The sequence below is a fragment of the Pempheris klunzingeri genome, chromosome 7 (genome assembly GCF_042242105.1).
Source record: "Pempheris klunzingeri isolate RE-2024b chromosome 7, fPemKlu1.hap1, whole genome shotgun sequence".
Taxonomy (NCBI): Eukaryota; Metazoa; Chordata; class Actinopteri; order Acropomatiformes; family Pempheridae; genus Pempheris; species Pempheris klunzingeri.
The window spans coordinates 9,757,999-9,772,440 of NC_092018.1; the positions used below are offsets into that span (position 1 = coordinate 9,757,999).

At 41.9% G+C, this 14,442-nt stretch overlaps 1 protein-coding gene across 2 annotated transcripts in view; it reads left to right on the forward strand.

The window, feature by feature from the left end:
- The window catches only part of sema6a (sema domain, transmembrane domain (TM), and cytoplasmic domain, (semaphorin) 6A), a 105,286-nt gene that overhangs the window by 59,124 nt on the left and 31,720 nt on the right, over positions 1-14,442 (forward strand). For both annotated transcript variants that reach the window (XM_070833597.1, XM_070833598.1), the window contains exons 6-11: positions 397-498; positions 7,092-7,182; positions 8,541-8,660; positions 9,163-9,251; positions 11,583-11,800; positions 13,554-13,685. In XM_070833597.1, the coding sequence (XP_070689698.1) occupies positions 397-498; positions 7,092-7,182; positions 8,541-8,660; positions 9,163-9,251; positions 11,583-11,800; positions 13,554-13,685 (752 nt within the window). The remainder of the gene's footprint in view (positions 1-396; positions 499-7,091; positions 7,183-8,540; positions 8,661-9,162; positions 9,252-11,582; positions 11,801-13,553; positions 13,686-14,442) is intronic.

A 14,442-nucleotide genomic window follows, 5' to 3' on the forward strand; every position in this document is an offset into this window, starting at 1 on the left:
GAGCACATCAATGAGAATCTTCATTCAAATGGCAGAATAATTTCCTCCTGATGCTCTGTAAGTTCTGACAGAACTGTGCAAGATGAATAAAGATTTCATTATTGTGCTGTAAAGACACTGAAAGGTGCATTAAAATCAGCTGAAATTTGTCTTAATGTACCATGAGGAAATGCTACATTTAATGATTATATGCTTGATGTTTGTTACACATGCCTCTCTCTTGTCTGTAGAGCACTACATGGTGTGCTTCAAAAGAAAGAAAAGTCTCTCTTGTTTTAAAAACCACATGTGGTTTTCAGTGTAAAAGTGTCTGTTATAAAAGACACAAATGTCACCGTGGGCTTCCTTTCTTCTTTCCCTCTTTCTTCTTTGTGTCCTGGCCTGTGCTCCCCAAAGGATGAGTGTCACAATTTCATCAAAGTCCTCCTGCAGCAAAATGATGACACCTTGTTTGTTTGTGGAACAAATGCTTTCAATCCCTCCTGTCGAACATACAAGGTAAGGAAGCACACACATACACACACTCACACATATTTGCACATATAAACACAGCTTTTCGATCCTCTTTGGCCTTTTTTTGACCTCACATACTGCGCGCAGACAATCCTTTAAAACTCCTGCTCTCTCTATCCGCTGTCTCTGTTTTTTTTCCCCCTCTGTGACACTCTCATAAACACACTCAGGGATATTGTTCACTTGCAAACTCAACCATGTGGGAGTTTGGGGTGGGGGGGTTGAGCTATGAAGCGATGGACATAGATGGATGACTTTCACAGCTCAGCAGGCCATCCTCCTATGTCTTTATCTCCAGGTGTACTTTGACATGCTCGATTTAGAAGCTGATAATCTACCTACCATCTTGCATACACACACAGACACACACAGAAACGCAAGTGAAGGCGCAGTCCTGAAATCTGATTCATCCCTCTTTCTGCCTTTCTGGCAGTGTTCATGCGGGCATGTCTAGAATAGTTGTGCACCTTGTGAAGATGCTTTTTTAATGACCTTGGGTCAACAAAGAGTGTAGGTGGACATTAAGATTGACTTCATGGACACAAATAAAGTCGTGAAGGAAAGACGCAGATGGAGAGAGGAAGCAAGTTTGATATGCAGGGAAGCAGATGACCAAAAAAAGGAAAAATATACAAAAGAATATAAGTGAGGACATACAGGAAGGCTTAAAGACAAACATAAAAGCAGATGGGCTGCTGCTGAAAATGTCCCAATTCTTTCTTCCCTTGTGACATAAATCGGATGTATTTTGCTGCTTTAGTGAGCAGCACTGACATTACATTGAATAAATCTTAGCTCATTCACAAGACGATTTTAACAACTTTAGCTGTGGCAGGTGGGCTGACCTAGTGTCAGAAAACCAGGAAAAAATTGTTTTAAGTTTAATTGGTAATTACCAAAAATTGCATCAAACTCCAAGGCCCTTACTATGCCTGAAATATGCCGAGAACTGAGGAGTGCAGGAACTGTGGTTTCAAAATCATTGTCACTTCACTCAAGTATCCTGAGGGGTTATATTGTAGAATAACTATGAGCTGTCAGCCAGAGAAATCAGATAAGAACAACATCATACAGGAAAGAAAGAAAAATGCAATCAGACAGACTGGCAGACAGTAAGAAAGACAAGAGGACAGATAGAACGACTCAGCAGAGGCTCTGTCCTGAAGGATGTTATTGTTTGGTTTGTTAGGATGTGATGAGATGTTATCTAGGTGGCCTGTGGGGAAAACTCTTCTGCTCTGGTTCACTAGATCTGTTTACCAGAGAAGCAAGACATCTCCGTTCTGTTGCCTTTGTGCCTCAGCATGCTAAGCACACATAGCGGACATCTTTCAATTCACTGACTCCTCCTGCAGGGAAAGTGGAATTTATGCCTCTGCATTTATCAGGCGTGGTTAGCTTTTATAGCTCCTGCAGTTACGGTTTCAAGGTTTGTGTTTTAGCTGTTACCGCGTTGATATTGCTGCAAATACAGTAGACTTAATGGGAAGTGAGGGAAAGTGCTGTAAAACGCAGTGAGGCCTTTTAAAATGGCCATGCACGCTCGTTTGCCTGTTCAAACATAAAAATCTATACATAATGTACATAAATTACTGCACACGATGGCTGGTATTTCACTAATGTCAAAATAAGAAATCTTTGTTAAAAATATTTTGTTTAGTTTTGTCAAAAGTGTATATCCATAACAATATGGTAACATTTTATTTATCATTTTATTTATTGTGGTCATTAAAATATTTGTCAGTGGTTCAAATTTGGCCCATCCAATTAGCCGTTGTATATTTTAGTGTGGCATTTTAATGTGCTTCCAAGTGGTCTTTAAAAACACTCCTCAAGTCCACTGACTACACTGTAATTATTTTAGCTGAATAAAATGGCCATTTCAGACTGGAAATAATATAATCAATATGTCATGACTCAATTGTGATTAAAGGTTAAGGCTGTCAAAAGATACTGGCTGCATGAATTTTATAAAAACGACCACTCATTAGTTGCCTACAATACATACAAATGCCTGAGCACATGTGTAGGAAAAAAATACAAGTGTGTATGCACCCAAAAGAACACTGACAACTGTGCAAACAGGCAAACATACAACACACATATTTTACAAAACCATCAGACACACACACACACTGTGCTGCTGGCAGGCTGGCAGACTCTCTGGGCAGATACCAGGCCTTTGATAGCGTGCTGGGTTCATCCACTCTGCTTGGACAAAAGTGTGTGTATGTGTATGTTTGTGTGTGTGCTTGTGGTTAAATCCACCTTGGCCACAGTTTGCCTCTCCATCTCCCCAGTGTGACGGCGCTGAAAAGAGCTTCTGTTTTGGGGCCAGCCTCATCCCACATTAATCAACAACGCTGCAAGGGCAAGCGGGAGAGAAGGAGGGATGGAGAGGGAGCAGAGGTGGAGGGGGAGACAGAGGGGGGAAGACAGAGGGGGCAGGAAGGGCTCCAGCCCAAACTAGCAACACCCCACACTGTCTTCTGTTCGAACACCTTTCCTGCCTGGTTACCTCTTTATTTTTACAAAGCTACCAATCTTCTCTCTTCATTAATGTCTTCTCGTTATCCGCCCTTCACTTTGTGTTATTGGTGTCGACACAAAAACACACACGCACGCTGATACACACATACATGCATGAAGAAAAAACACAGACAGACACCTTGGCAGCCATGGCACAGTCCTCTCCCTCGACACCTCACAGCACCCAACTCCCTCTCTCCTATTCATCCTCCCCCTCTCCTGCCCTCCTCCCTCTCTTCTTCTCTCCTGCCAGCCTTAATTCCTCTCCCCCTCCATTGCTCCCACCACTCCACCATCTTTCCCTCTGTTGCTTTCTCCCTCTGTCACTCCCTTGCTGTGTTGTAATAATAAGCACCCCATCCAGCTGGGCTGATATATGACTGGAGTCAGTTTCATCGCCTGTTGCCGGGCGAAGCAGGGGGAATCAGTGGGGAGGCTGGGAGTCAGTGGGTCCCAGGTGATGCGTCCTTGACTTCATAGGTGAACTGAGGTGTGCTGGGAAATTTCATCTGTGCCAAGTCTTTGCATTTGAACATTGACTGAGAGATTTATTCTAATCAACAATGTGAAAATGTATGCACACATGCCATGACAGCTGTTTGACTGACTTATGCTCATTACAAAGACACACAGAAGTGCACAGAGTTAACAGTGATTAATAATTGCACATCAGGACACAGAAACAAGCAAATTATTGTCATATTAGTGCAATGCTTGTTCATCATTCTTGTACCAAACGATGTATCATTTTAGAAGTTGAAGGTTCAGATATATGAGGTTCTTCCTTCATTGACTAAAATAACAATTTTCTTCCAACAGCTGCAAAGACTCCAGTTTCCTAGTCCAGTAAAAGGTGGTCAGGGAAAGGGTTCATCCTCCCATAGCTTCAAAACAGGTTGCAGAGAAATGGGCCATGACTATTAATCTCCCAGGGTGATGTGTCCTTTTTTGGTTCACACAACCGCTTCTGGTCCAGGTGTGATCTTGGGCACTCGACCTTTATAGATGTGGAAGGTTGTGCAGGTGGAAATATGAATTGAATACAAAGAAATATGTGGGGACTAGTCTCCGCTGCAAACAAAAAGTATGTCAGGATCTGTAAGAAAAAGATGTACTTTTTCTCTTTTATAGCAATTAAGCTGTCAGTGGCTGTCCGTTCTGACACCAACAATTAGGACAAAGTCATAAATCAAAATCCAGGTACGTTTATTTTGGAGCCAGTGTCGTCACAGAAATTAGATTTGCCTCAGAAAATATGCGCTTTCCCGTTCAGTAAAATAAACAACGAGACAGTTTAAAGCAAACAGTTAATAAGTGGGACACTTACCCTAAGTTTGTCCACAGTAAGATTTCACAAATCCCTCAGCAATGGTAAATAAAGCCCATAAATGTGTTTTCACAAAAACAATAGAGACAGATCGTGTCCCTCACCCCGAGTTCTGAAGCTGATGCTGAACTAATTATAATACTCCTGATGGGCATGTTTTGGATCTACATTGTGTTTGTCTAATTAATTAGCATATAGCCTATGGAAAACACCAATGAGCTGTTATAGTAATTAATTCATCTAGATACAGTGCACCCGGAGCCAAGGTTACTGTACATCCGTCTGCTACAGTAGATCCCTACAGAACAGTGTGTTGTTAAAGCAGCACTGACGAAGTGTGACAGAGCTACTGTTCCCCTCCCATTACTCTGAATTGCGTTTCTACAAAGGTGAAGCACTTCTTTATCTTTTGCAGCTATTGGAGTTGACAGCATAATACGATTTGCCTGGTAAACGAGGTAAACAAAATCCATCTGGCTGTTTGAACATCAAATTTCTTTATGGTAATGTTTAAAAATGATGTGGTTCAGTGTGGCAGTTTTATGGATTGCTATTGCCTGTTTTAAGAATATTAGATATTACTTTGGACAAGGCTAACAGGAGCAAGTGGGTAAATGAGCACTCTGCTTTTGTTTCTCCAAACATGCCAACTTGACAGGAGACCGGAGCTGTGTGTATATCTGTGGCGGGGCAGGGAGTGTCTTCCTCTGTTCAAACAGCAGGAATAGATCAGTGACAGCCAGCCAAGCCCAGTAGACAGAGGTCACTGCCTCAGTGAAATCAACTGAGGGGATGGGGTGGTGGGGGCAGCCGCTGTGGCGTGAGAGATATGGGAGTGTGTGTTTGTGATGTGTCAGAGAAGGAGGGAGTGTTTGGGTTCTGTAGCCGACACAGAAGGTGCTGACGTTTCAAGCTTAACCGCCTTTCCCCGTCACTCTGTACATTCAGACGCTCTGATTCAGTGGATGCACCTGACCTTCAGCTACTCATGTCCCTTATGATTAACTCAGCCTAATCTATAATTACAGTCTCTCCTGTCTAATAACAATATATATCTTCAAACCGGCTCGCCTCCGTATATTATCCTCCTATAATTTCTGAAGAAACAGAAGGAATAGGAAATCAAGAAATGTGCTGCTGCTTGTGGTTCTGTGTTTGTTGTAAAAGGTCACTTGTAATTTTCTCTGCCAAATCAGCCTCAACAATTTCTCTGGCAGGCTTTTCCAGCATTGCGACGGAGTGTGTGTGACCTTTTTAGTGGGCAGATGATAACCGTTTCCGCCGAGACAGGAATAGAAAACAAAATGACCTGTTTAGAGACCAGAAAGGGCGGCGTAAGCAGTTTGCAGTCTTGGCAAGCTGCGCTCCTCTTTGTCGAGAGAAAGGGAGAGAGTAAGAAAGCGAGAAAGTAGAGTATGAGAGAGATAGAAACAGAGATAGGAAAGAAAAATTACTATGTATTATGAACTCTGTAGGCAAACTGTGTGTTCAGTTGTCTTCCTTGACCTCAGCTTCTAGCCACTGCAGCATGGCCTTTCCTCTCTTCTCTCTTGTGTGCGTGTTTGTGTGCTGGTCTTTAGCCAGGATGAGAGAGTGTCCTAAGGCTTGCTGGAGAAGACAAGCCAACCCATAGTGAGATGATAGCGACTTTTCACCCACATCTGATCCTCTGCCATGCCCTGCCAATCGCACTGCAGCCAAACTGGGCGCAAAATAAGAAAATCTTGTCTAAATTCCAATTTGGCGAGATCATCCCACTGAGCTCTAAACTAGACCACTAGTGCTTCTCAAACAATGGACAGGCCCTCAAAATAGCTCATGGAAATGGGACTACTGAGTGACTGAATGGCTGAATTAGCTGTAAGTTTGGATAAACTACACTCCCAGAGCTGAGAAAAGACAACTTTTAAATTGTCTTGGTTCAGAGTTAAAACTAGGATCACTCTTGAAATAAACCAAATCAGGGAACAAGTCTTGCCCAAGGAAAAGCTCTGAGTGCAATACAAAGTTGAGGCTGCAAAATAAAAAAAATTACTGCTGTATGATCTAGTATTTAAAAACTACTGTGGTTTAGTAAGAATTTCTCACGTTCCCCCCTCTGGGCCCTGCGCTCACCCATTTTTCCAATACCCATTTATTTCCTCTTCACAGCAAAAGAGCAGACTTTAGAAAGCACTGCAGTAAATGTGTTAAAGATCTGTCTGGAGGGTTGTTAAAACTCTTCTTTAACACCAGTGCAGTTGAAGAATAAAGGATGGCAGGGGGATGCAAACCACATCCACCCATACAGTGGAACATGTTGCTGTGGAAAATGGCTGTTTTTTTTTTATTTTTATCTCCCTTCATGACAGTTTCCCAGATACTCCCTGATGGACTGCTTTGACCACTATCAGTAGGACACCAGAGTGGTATCCACGGGATATTAGTTTAGGTCAGAGTTAGATGGACACACTCCTGGGCTGGGTACCACAGCTTTTTGGGACTATTTTATTATGAGTCACACCACAGTTTTCCACTTAAACACAGTATTTTTGTAGTACTGCCTTCAAATTGTCATTGTTTTGATATTTTAGCGTATTTCTCATTTTGTTCCTCTATATCTTTTCCTCCTTCTGGGAACCAACACTTCCTGTCTCAGTTGTACTTGAAGTCCATTGTTTTGTTTGACGACACTACATTGTCATGGCCCTCGTTTGACCTTTCATCTCATTTGTGACCCCAGATGGACACCCTGGATGCTCTGGGAGAGGAGATCAGTGGGATGGCACGCTGCCCATATGACGCCAAGCACGCCAACGTTGCCCTCTTTGCTGGTAAGATTACATGCACCTGTATAGGTCAAATTAATAATTTTATCTGTATTTCAAGTACTGAATGGTGTTTGTAACGACAATGCGTTTCAATCTATAAGTCCTGTGGCTTAAAATGAAAAAAAATCATCACACATTTCCACTTGGCGAATAAAGATGAAGTATGTGTGAACTACTTATTGACTGCCAAAAGGCAAAAACATTCATTGTAATTTTCTCGTATCTGCACTTATTAAACATTGGAACATGTTTGAGCTAGATGAGAAAGTTGAGTCTATTTGAGTGAGGGGATTAGTTGCGGTTGTATTTAATATTGTTCTTAATACCCTGTGGTTTACACTAATAGCAATACTCTGACAACATGTCAAGAATGAAAGCCAATCTGTGTTACAAGCACTGGAGCAAACTGTCAAACTCGAGGCCATTTTTGCTCTATGTCAGGAATTTGCTGCATTTTTAGAGCCCTGGAAACGCATCAATAGTATTTTGAGGACAGAATCATCTTTCTTATGCTTTTATTGTACTTTTCTGTGATCCTCTTTGTCTCTTGTTCGCTTTCTTTCAAAATGTTCAAGATTAAAAATAAATCATAAACGGACAGGACAGAATGAGTCAGTTTTCCGTTGGCGGGGTGAGATTCTTCTGATGCCACGGACCCGCAGGCTGCTAAAGACATTCAGTCCCCACTCATATTTGCTGTGAACCGATTTATGGCAGTATTGATGAGCTGTCCCCGCCTGTTTAAGGCCGAGGAGGAGAGCAAACGCCTAGCTTTACCAGTTAATGTGTGGCAGAGCTGCTTGGAAGGAGCTGGAAGCACTGAGTAATCAAGAGGGTTCCTCTGACTGCTATCCTTTCAATTATGCAGTTTGAGTTTCCACTGTGGTTATGGCCGAGGCAGGCTGAGGTCATGCTGGTGGTGGATTGTGTTCGTGAAGCATGTGTGTGTACGTACGTGCCTGTAAGTGTGGGTTTCTGTGGGCCTCTAAGACTGTGTGTGTGAATTCAAGGGCTTGAGTGTTTATTTGTGCTTTTGAAGTGTGTTTGCAAGAGTGAGCAATTACAAATGTGCAACATGTTTAAGTGTGTGTACAGCCTGTTTGTTGTCCATCAGAGTCTCTTCGGTTTGTGTGATTCATTCATTTTCCAGGTCTGAGCCATATGAAACATGTTTGTGTATCCAGCCACAGACGTCAGGAATCTCGGAGTGGCTTGATGTGTTTTTCATTTGACTTGACTTTACTCTCCTCACCTTTTTCTCTTCATTTATGGCTCTCTCTGTTTCTCTCTTCATTCTTTTCTCATCTCCATCCCCATCTTTCCTTCTCATTGCTCTTTCCGTCCCTGTGTTCCCTCTCCAGATGGCAAGCTGTACTCTGCCACCGTAACGGACTTTCTAGCGATCGATGCGGTCATCTATCGTAGCCTTGGAGACAGCCCGACTCTGCGCACTGTCAAACATGACTCCAAATGGCTGAAAGGTGAGTAAGGGGGGACACAAACAAATTCTCTGTGGTTGGTAAGCATCCAGCTGACTGACAAGTTAGAAAACAAACTTGGGCTTTGACATGTATGCTTGACCATGAGTTTGTGTTTTTTGTGATTTATGATTTGTATCTATATATGTCTTTGTGCCTCTGTGTATGAATGTAGGTATTATGCCAAAGCTATACGCTCTGTTTGATGGAGTCATTTTGCCAACCTGCCCTCATAGGTTTGATGTAGCCAGGAAATTGGTCTACCCCGGGGAGAAACAAGCACAAGTCCAGGCTGTCAAAACTCAAAAGAGAGCTCCTTCTTTCTTATTATGCAAATTGTTTTTCTGATATGATGGATGATAGATTGAGGCACTCAAGGCTCACAGCCAGTGCTTTTCTGCATAATATAACAGATATTCCAGCTGTTTACTGTGAAATATGGTGTCAGAACTGTTTTGTCATGGCAAAATGTCACTTTGACTTTATTTTTTTTTTTTGCCTGCAGAGCCTTACTTTGTCCAGGCAGTCGATTATGGGGACTTCATTTACTTCTTCTTTCGGGAAATTGCTATGGAGTACAACACAATGGGAAAGGTAAGCAGAGGCCCTCTTCTTCTGCCATTGTTTGAACTCTAATCACAAGTGACTTCCTATTTACCGGGAGAATCAGGAAGTACCTTGGGAAACTAACAGGATATGGGTGTATCACATAGCTGGAAGGAGGCTTTCAGGAGTTGTAAAGTTGCCAAACATTTTTCAGTAACAGATAAACACTCTGCAGGATGCAGTACTTAAAATAGAACCAAAAAGAAAAATCTGTGGATGTCTGGAGATCCCATTTTGAAGTCTAAATATACCACTTGAATTGCACGTCCGCATCCGTCCGACTGTGCTCTCAGTTGACCTATCATCTCAATGTTTCCCAAGAGGAATTCCACAAAGTGTCTCTGAGAAATGAGACGAAGTAGAAGAGGTTGAAGAGGTCGAAGAAGAAACAGGCTTTCCTCAAATTTTACACCGGAGGGACAGTAACAGATATTTTTCTATTAATCACCTCAGTTCAGTGTTAGACCCTGCCCTGAGACGGTTTAATTGGATACCAGGTAGAAGAAAATGCGTTATGGAAATGAATTGCTCAATATGTATTTGTCAGAATAAATGAAAGGAAACACACAAGAGAGAGTGAGAAAAAGAGGCGAGAATGGAGCAGAGGTAACAAGAAACACAGAAATAATGAATTCGCTGCAGAAAGTGACAGGCATGTGTTATCCAGAGCATGAATACAGATCAGGCCTCTCAATCTGCTGGGTGTTTTGAAAGCAGCGTCAGTATAATTATGTATGTCGTGGGAGAACTGATGGTGCAGTGAGCAATTTAACATTTAGTGAATGATATCTCTTCATTATTATTAAGTAGATTGGCCTTCCCTGACAATGTATGCAGTTGTTTGTACTTTGTGAAAATTGATAAATCTACTGTGGCGGGATTGTGTTTGCTTCAGTTTTAATGTTGGGTTGTGGCAGTGTTATCTCGAAAATGCAAAGGGATACATTTTTCATCACACAATTGAATTAACAAGGCTTGAGTGAGTATTTGTTCAGTGTGAGTGATTGGTGTATTTGTACTTGTTTATGTATGCCTGTGTATGTGTGTGTGTGTGTATGCGAGTCTATTGGATGCGACCAGGTAACACACAGACAAGCCAGTGTTCAGCTATCTTTAGCTAGTAGAAATGTGAAAAACTTGACAGCCTCACCTGTTGTGTGTATAATCAATCATCTCAATAATCCCACCGACCCATTTAGGTCTGTGTTTGTGTTTGATAGTTGAAGAGTGTTTGTGTTTTCTTTGCTTTTCTCCATGCATTTTTGCATTAGTTGTACTCTATGCATGGATGAGGGTATGTTTATGTGTGGCTGTCCTCTGGTGTGTGTGTGTGTGTGTGTGTGGAGAGAGAGAGATCTGGTTTAAATGCATGTTCGCTCCCATTCACACTGTTTACTCTAGGTTGCAATTTCAGGTCAGGGTTAGATTTATTGCTGTTAAGTATAGTGTGACAACAACTAATTACAATACTGACTGTATGATCTTACGGCAAAGTTGTAATTACAGCACCGGCTCCCATTTGAAGCTGTATACTTTAAATTTTCTGTTGCCAGGTGCTGACTCTTAAACAGTGTATCAAACACACCAATTTACTCTTCTGTGTCTTTAATTTGCTATAAACTGATGAAACATTGGATTAAGACACTGTGGTGTCTCCCAGAGATTTTTGTCATTTAAAAGTCCAAACAGGGCCTTTAGTGTGCTCTGCTGGGAATCAAACTAAGTAGTTTCTTACAAAGAAAAGAAATTATAGCCACTTATGGATTGCTTGCATAATAGCTGTAAGATCACTATTTTTTTAAACCAACTTCTGGCCTTAAAATGGAATTCAAAATATGTTTACAGATCTTGGGGAGATTAGTGGATATTTGAAAAAAGTTATGCACAGCCTTTTCTGAAGAGGTGCGGCTTGAGTCACCGTGGGATGAGTCTTGCAGTTTGAAGATAAAAAAAAAATCTAGGATTGTGGAGAAGGGAGGTTACCAGATTTCTGTAGCCAGCTTTGCTCGAGGCGAGCAGCTCAAGGCTATCTTAGGCGCTACTAGCATCACCTACTTGAATCTCTGATTGAACTGCTAGTGGTTGATTTGGATTGTGGGTAATGTAGGCACCAGGTTGTGAAAGGGAAGAAGAGTGCATGGAATACAAGAGAGGATATCTCTGGTTCTGCTGCATAGGTTTTGATCTGTATTTAATCAGATCAAAATAACCAGTGCAGTGCCAAATCTGCGTCGTACAGTTTGAATGAACTGCTGAACAGTTCAGTGCAACAGGCTGACACTGCAGATGTGACAGATGAACTGTGTGTGTCTTGGTCAGGTGGTGTTTCCTCGAGTGGCCAGGGTTTGTAAGAATGACCGAGGAGGCTCGCCCCGTGTGCTGGAGAAGCAGTGGACCTCATTCCTCAAGTCTCGCCTAAACTGCTCCATCCCTGGTGACTCCCACTTCTACTTCAACATCCTGCAGGCTGTGACAGATGTCATCCACATCAACGGGAAGGACGTTGTGATGGCAACCTTCTCCACACCTTACAACAGGTACATCGAGGAACAGAACAAATTAAATAAAGCGTTGAAAAATCAACATTTGTATTGAACCCTGGGAGGTTTTAGGCTTTAGGCTGGAAGTGATTTGTTGAGGTCATTGTATTCAGGGATTTTCACATCTCAAATGAGTTCATGTGTGTCATCAACCGTTTTGCACTTTCCAATTATTAACCCAGTCATCTTTCTCAGCTTGAACTACTTTTAGAAAATGCCCTCAATTCATCAACATTGTGGAAATCTGACCTTTGTTAATGTTAGTAGCGCGCACTCTTGATGTGCCTCATGGCGACATGTTATTCCTGAGACTACTGGGTCAACATTTACATCTTCTGTCAAAACACTTTTGTTGGCCTTTTGGCATGCAGGTGTTTAATCATATTTTCCCTTTTATAATTCATATTCAGAGCTGCTTTCATATTCATAGGTAGAGGGAGTTGTTATCTAAATTGAAAATTACCACAAAGCCATAGAGCTTGGCTGATAACTTGCACATATTGTAATTTTCTATTTTATGGCTGCTTTTTAGCAGATAAGACAATTGCTTGTGACAATGCAATTGAGCATGGTTAATGGACATTAAAACCCAATGAAGCAGTGCCTCTGAAAATTTCTATAAGCGCCGGTTTTGATCCTGGCATTAATTTTCCATTTCATAGTCAGGGGGTGAAATTAGAAGGAGCACATTCAGGCTGTAGGCAGCACTCAGGGTTTGTGTCGTTTAATTGCCTGTCTGGGTGTCTGGCTTGCTTGCTAGCTGGCTAACTCACTTGCTGACTGGCTGGCTCGTTCACCATCTATCTGCCTAGTTAGTAGTCCGATTCAGACAGACATATGACTGTCTCACTTTCTGTACATATCCAATACGAAGGGTAATTACTGTAATTTAGTAGCCAAGCATCAAGAATCAACAGCTTTCTGACCTTGTTCTCTACAATACTGCCCTTGTGTATGCTGTCTCTCTCTTGTCTACACGAGTTTACCCCATGATGCAATAGTTAGAAAATCCAGCCAGCTGAGAGACATTTCTCTTTAAAAGAAAGTCCAATAAAGAATAAACAATTCCTAGTTTCTATTCTAATTTGTGAGGGCAGATGCATGAAAAATAGAAAAGTGACTCAGCAGTCTGCTATGCATTGATTCCACACAGACAGAAAGAAGCCATTGGCTCCACTGTTATCACAAAATGGGTGTTTTCCCCCTTAAGTGAATGGCAATAAGATAATCTGTTGTCCACAGTGGACTTGTGATGAACTTAAATGTCTCGAGGCTTTTGGGGAAACCCGCTTTTGGAGAAAGAGTTTGGGAATGTGTGTCCCCATGTGGCTTGGTAGGCACAGACACTGTAAGTAATAGACTGCTACATACAATAACACTACATTATATGCATTGATATAACAGTGCATATAATCAGTGCAGAAATAAGAATAATTGCTACTAGAACAATCAATCAATTCTATGCTGAAACATGGAAGAAACTGCAAAGTTTTGCCATAACAGAATATAAATATATATACTGTATGTATATATATATATAGTGACATGTCTTATTTTCAAATCAATGGCAACATGACACACATGACTGTATCTCCCAGTGTAAACACGCAACAGCCATCCACTTGGGATTTGACCCAATAATCCATTTTCTGTCTCCTGGTGATATTCCAGAGTAGCCAAGGTGTTTCTTTGATATGTTCAGTTGAGAGGATTGTTTATGGGTTTTGTGTGTGTGTGTGTGTTGTGGCAGTATTCCAGGCTCAGCAGTGTGCGCCTATGACATGGCGGAGGTGGCCAACACGTTCACAGGGCGTTTCAAAGAGCAGAAATCCCCAGACTCCACCTGGACGCCTTTTCCTGAAGAGAAGGTTCCCAAGCCAAGGTACAACAGCAGTTAATTAACCACATCACACACACACACACATACATGCACACATGGGATTCAACACAGTCTGACACACATACAGTACAGTCACATTTTCTCCTCTTTCCTCTCACTCTTTATTCACACACACACACACACACACACGCGCGCGCACGCACACACACACACACACAAGATAGGTGGCCCTCTAATGAATCCATAACACTCGTGTTAATATCACCACATGTTAACCATCTTTCGATACATTCCTCCTTTTTTTGGTACATTGACTCTCACCTACATACGTGCACAGCCACATTTACGCAGATGCCACTTCTTTTCACAGTTGCACCTCTAACCCATTACCTCACCTCTCCCTCACACACAGCTGCATCAAAGAAGGACACAGTATCAACAAATGAAGCATGAGATCATTTTACAGATGGTTGGCTAATTCCACAAATGCACCAGCCTGATCAATCTCCCATCTATTGCTCGCTAATTAGTGTGCTAAGAGCGGCTCTTCTATCCTCCAGAAAAAAACAGATTTACTACAAAGATCTGGGCCACGATAATTGTTGGTGCCCTGTGTAAGTGTGTGTGTGTGTGTGTGTGTGTGTTCCCATATGGCTGAGGAGGCGTTTCCTTACTGAAAGCCTTTACTCTACTGTGTGCATTCAGTGAATGTGTTAGTGTCCTCAATTAGCATATAATTACTTGTTTATGTTCAACAAGGTCAGACGTTGCAAATATCAGATATACCCGCTTTTGTTTC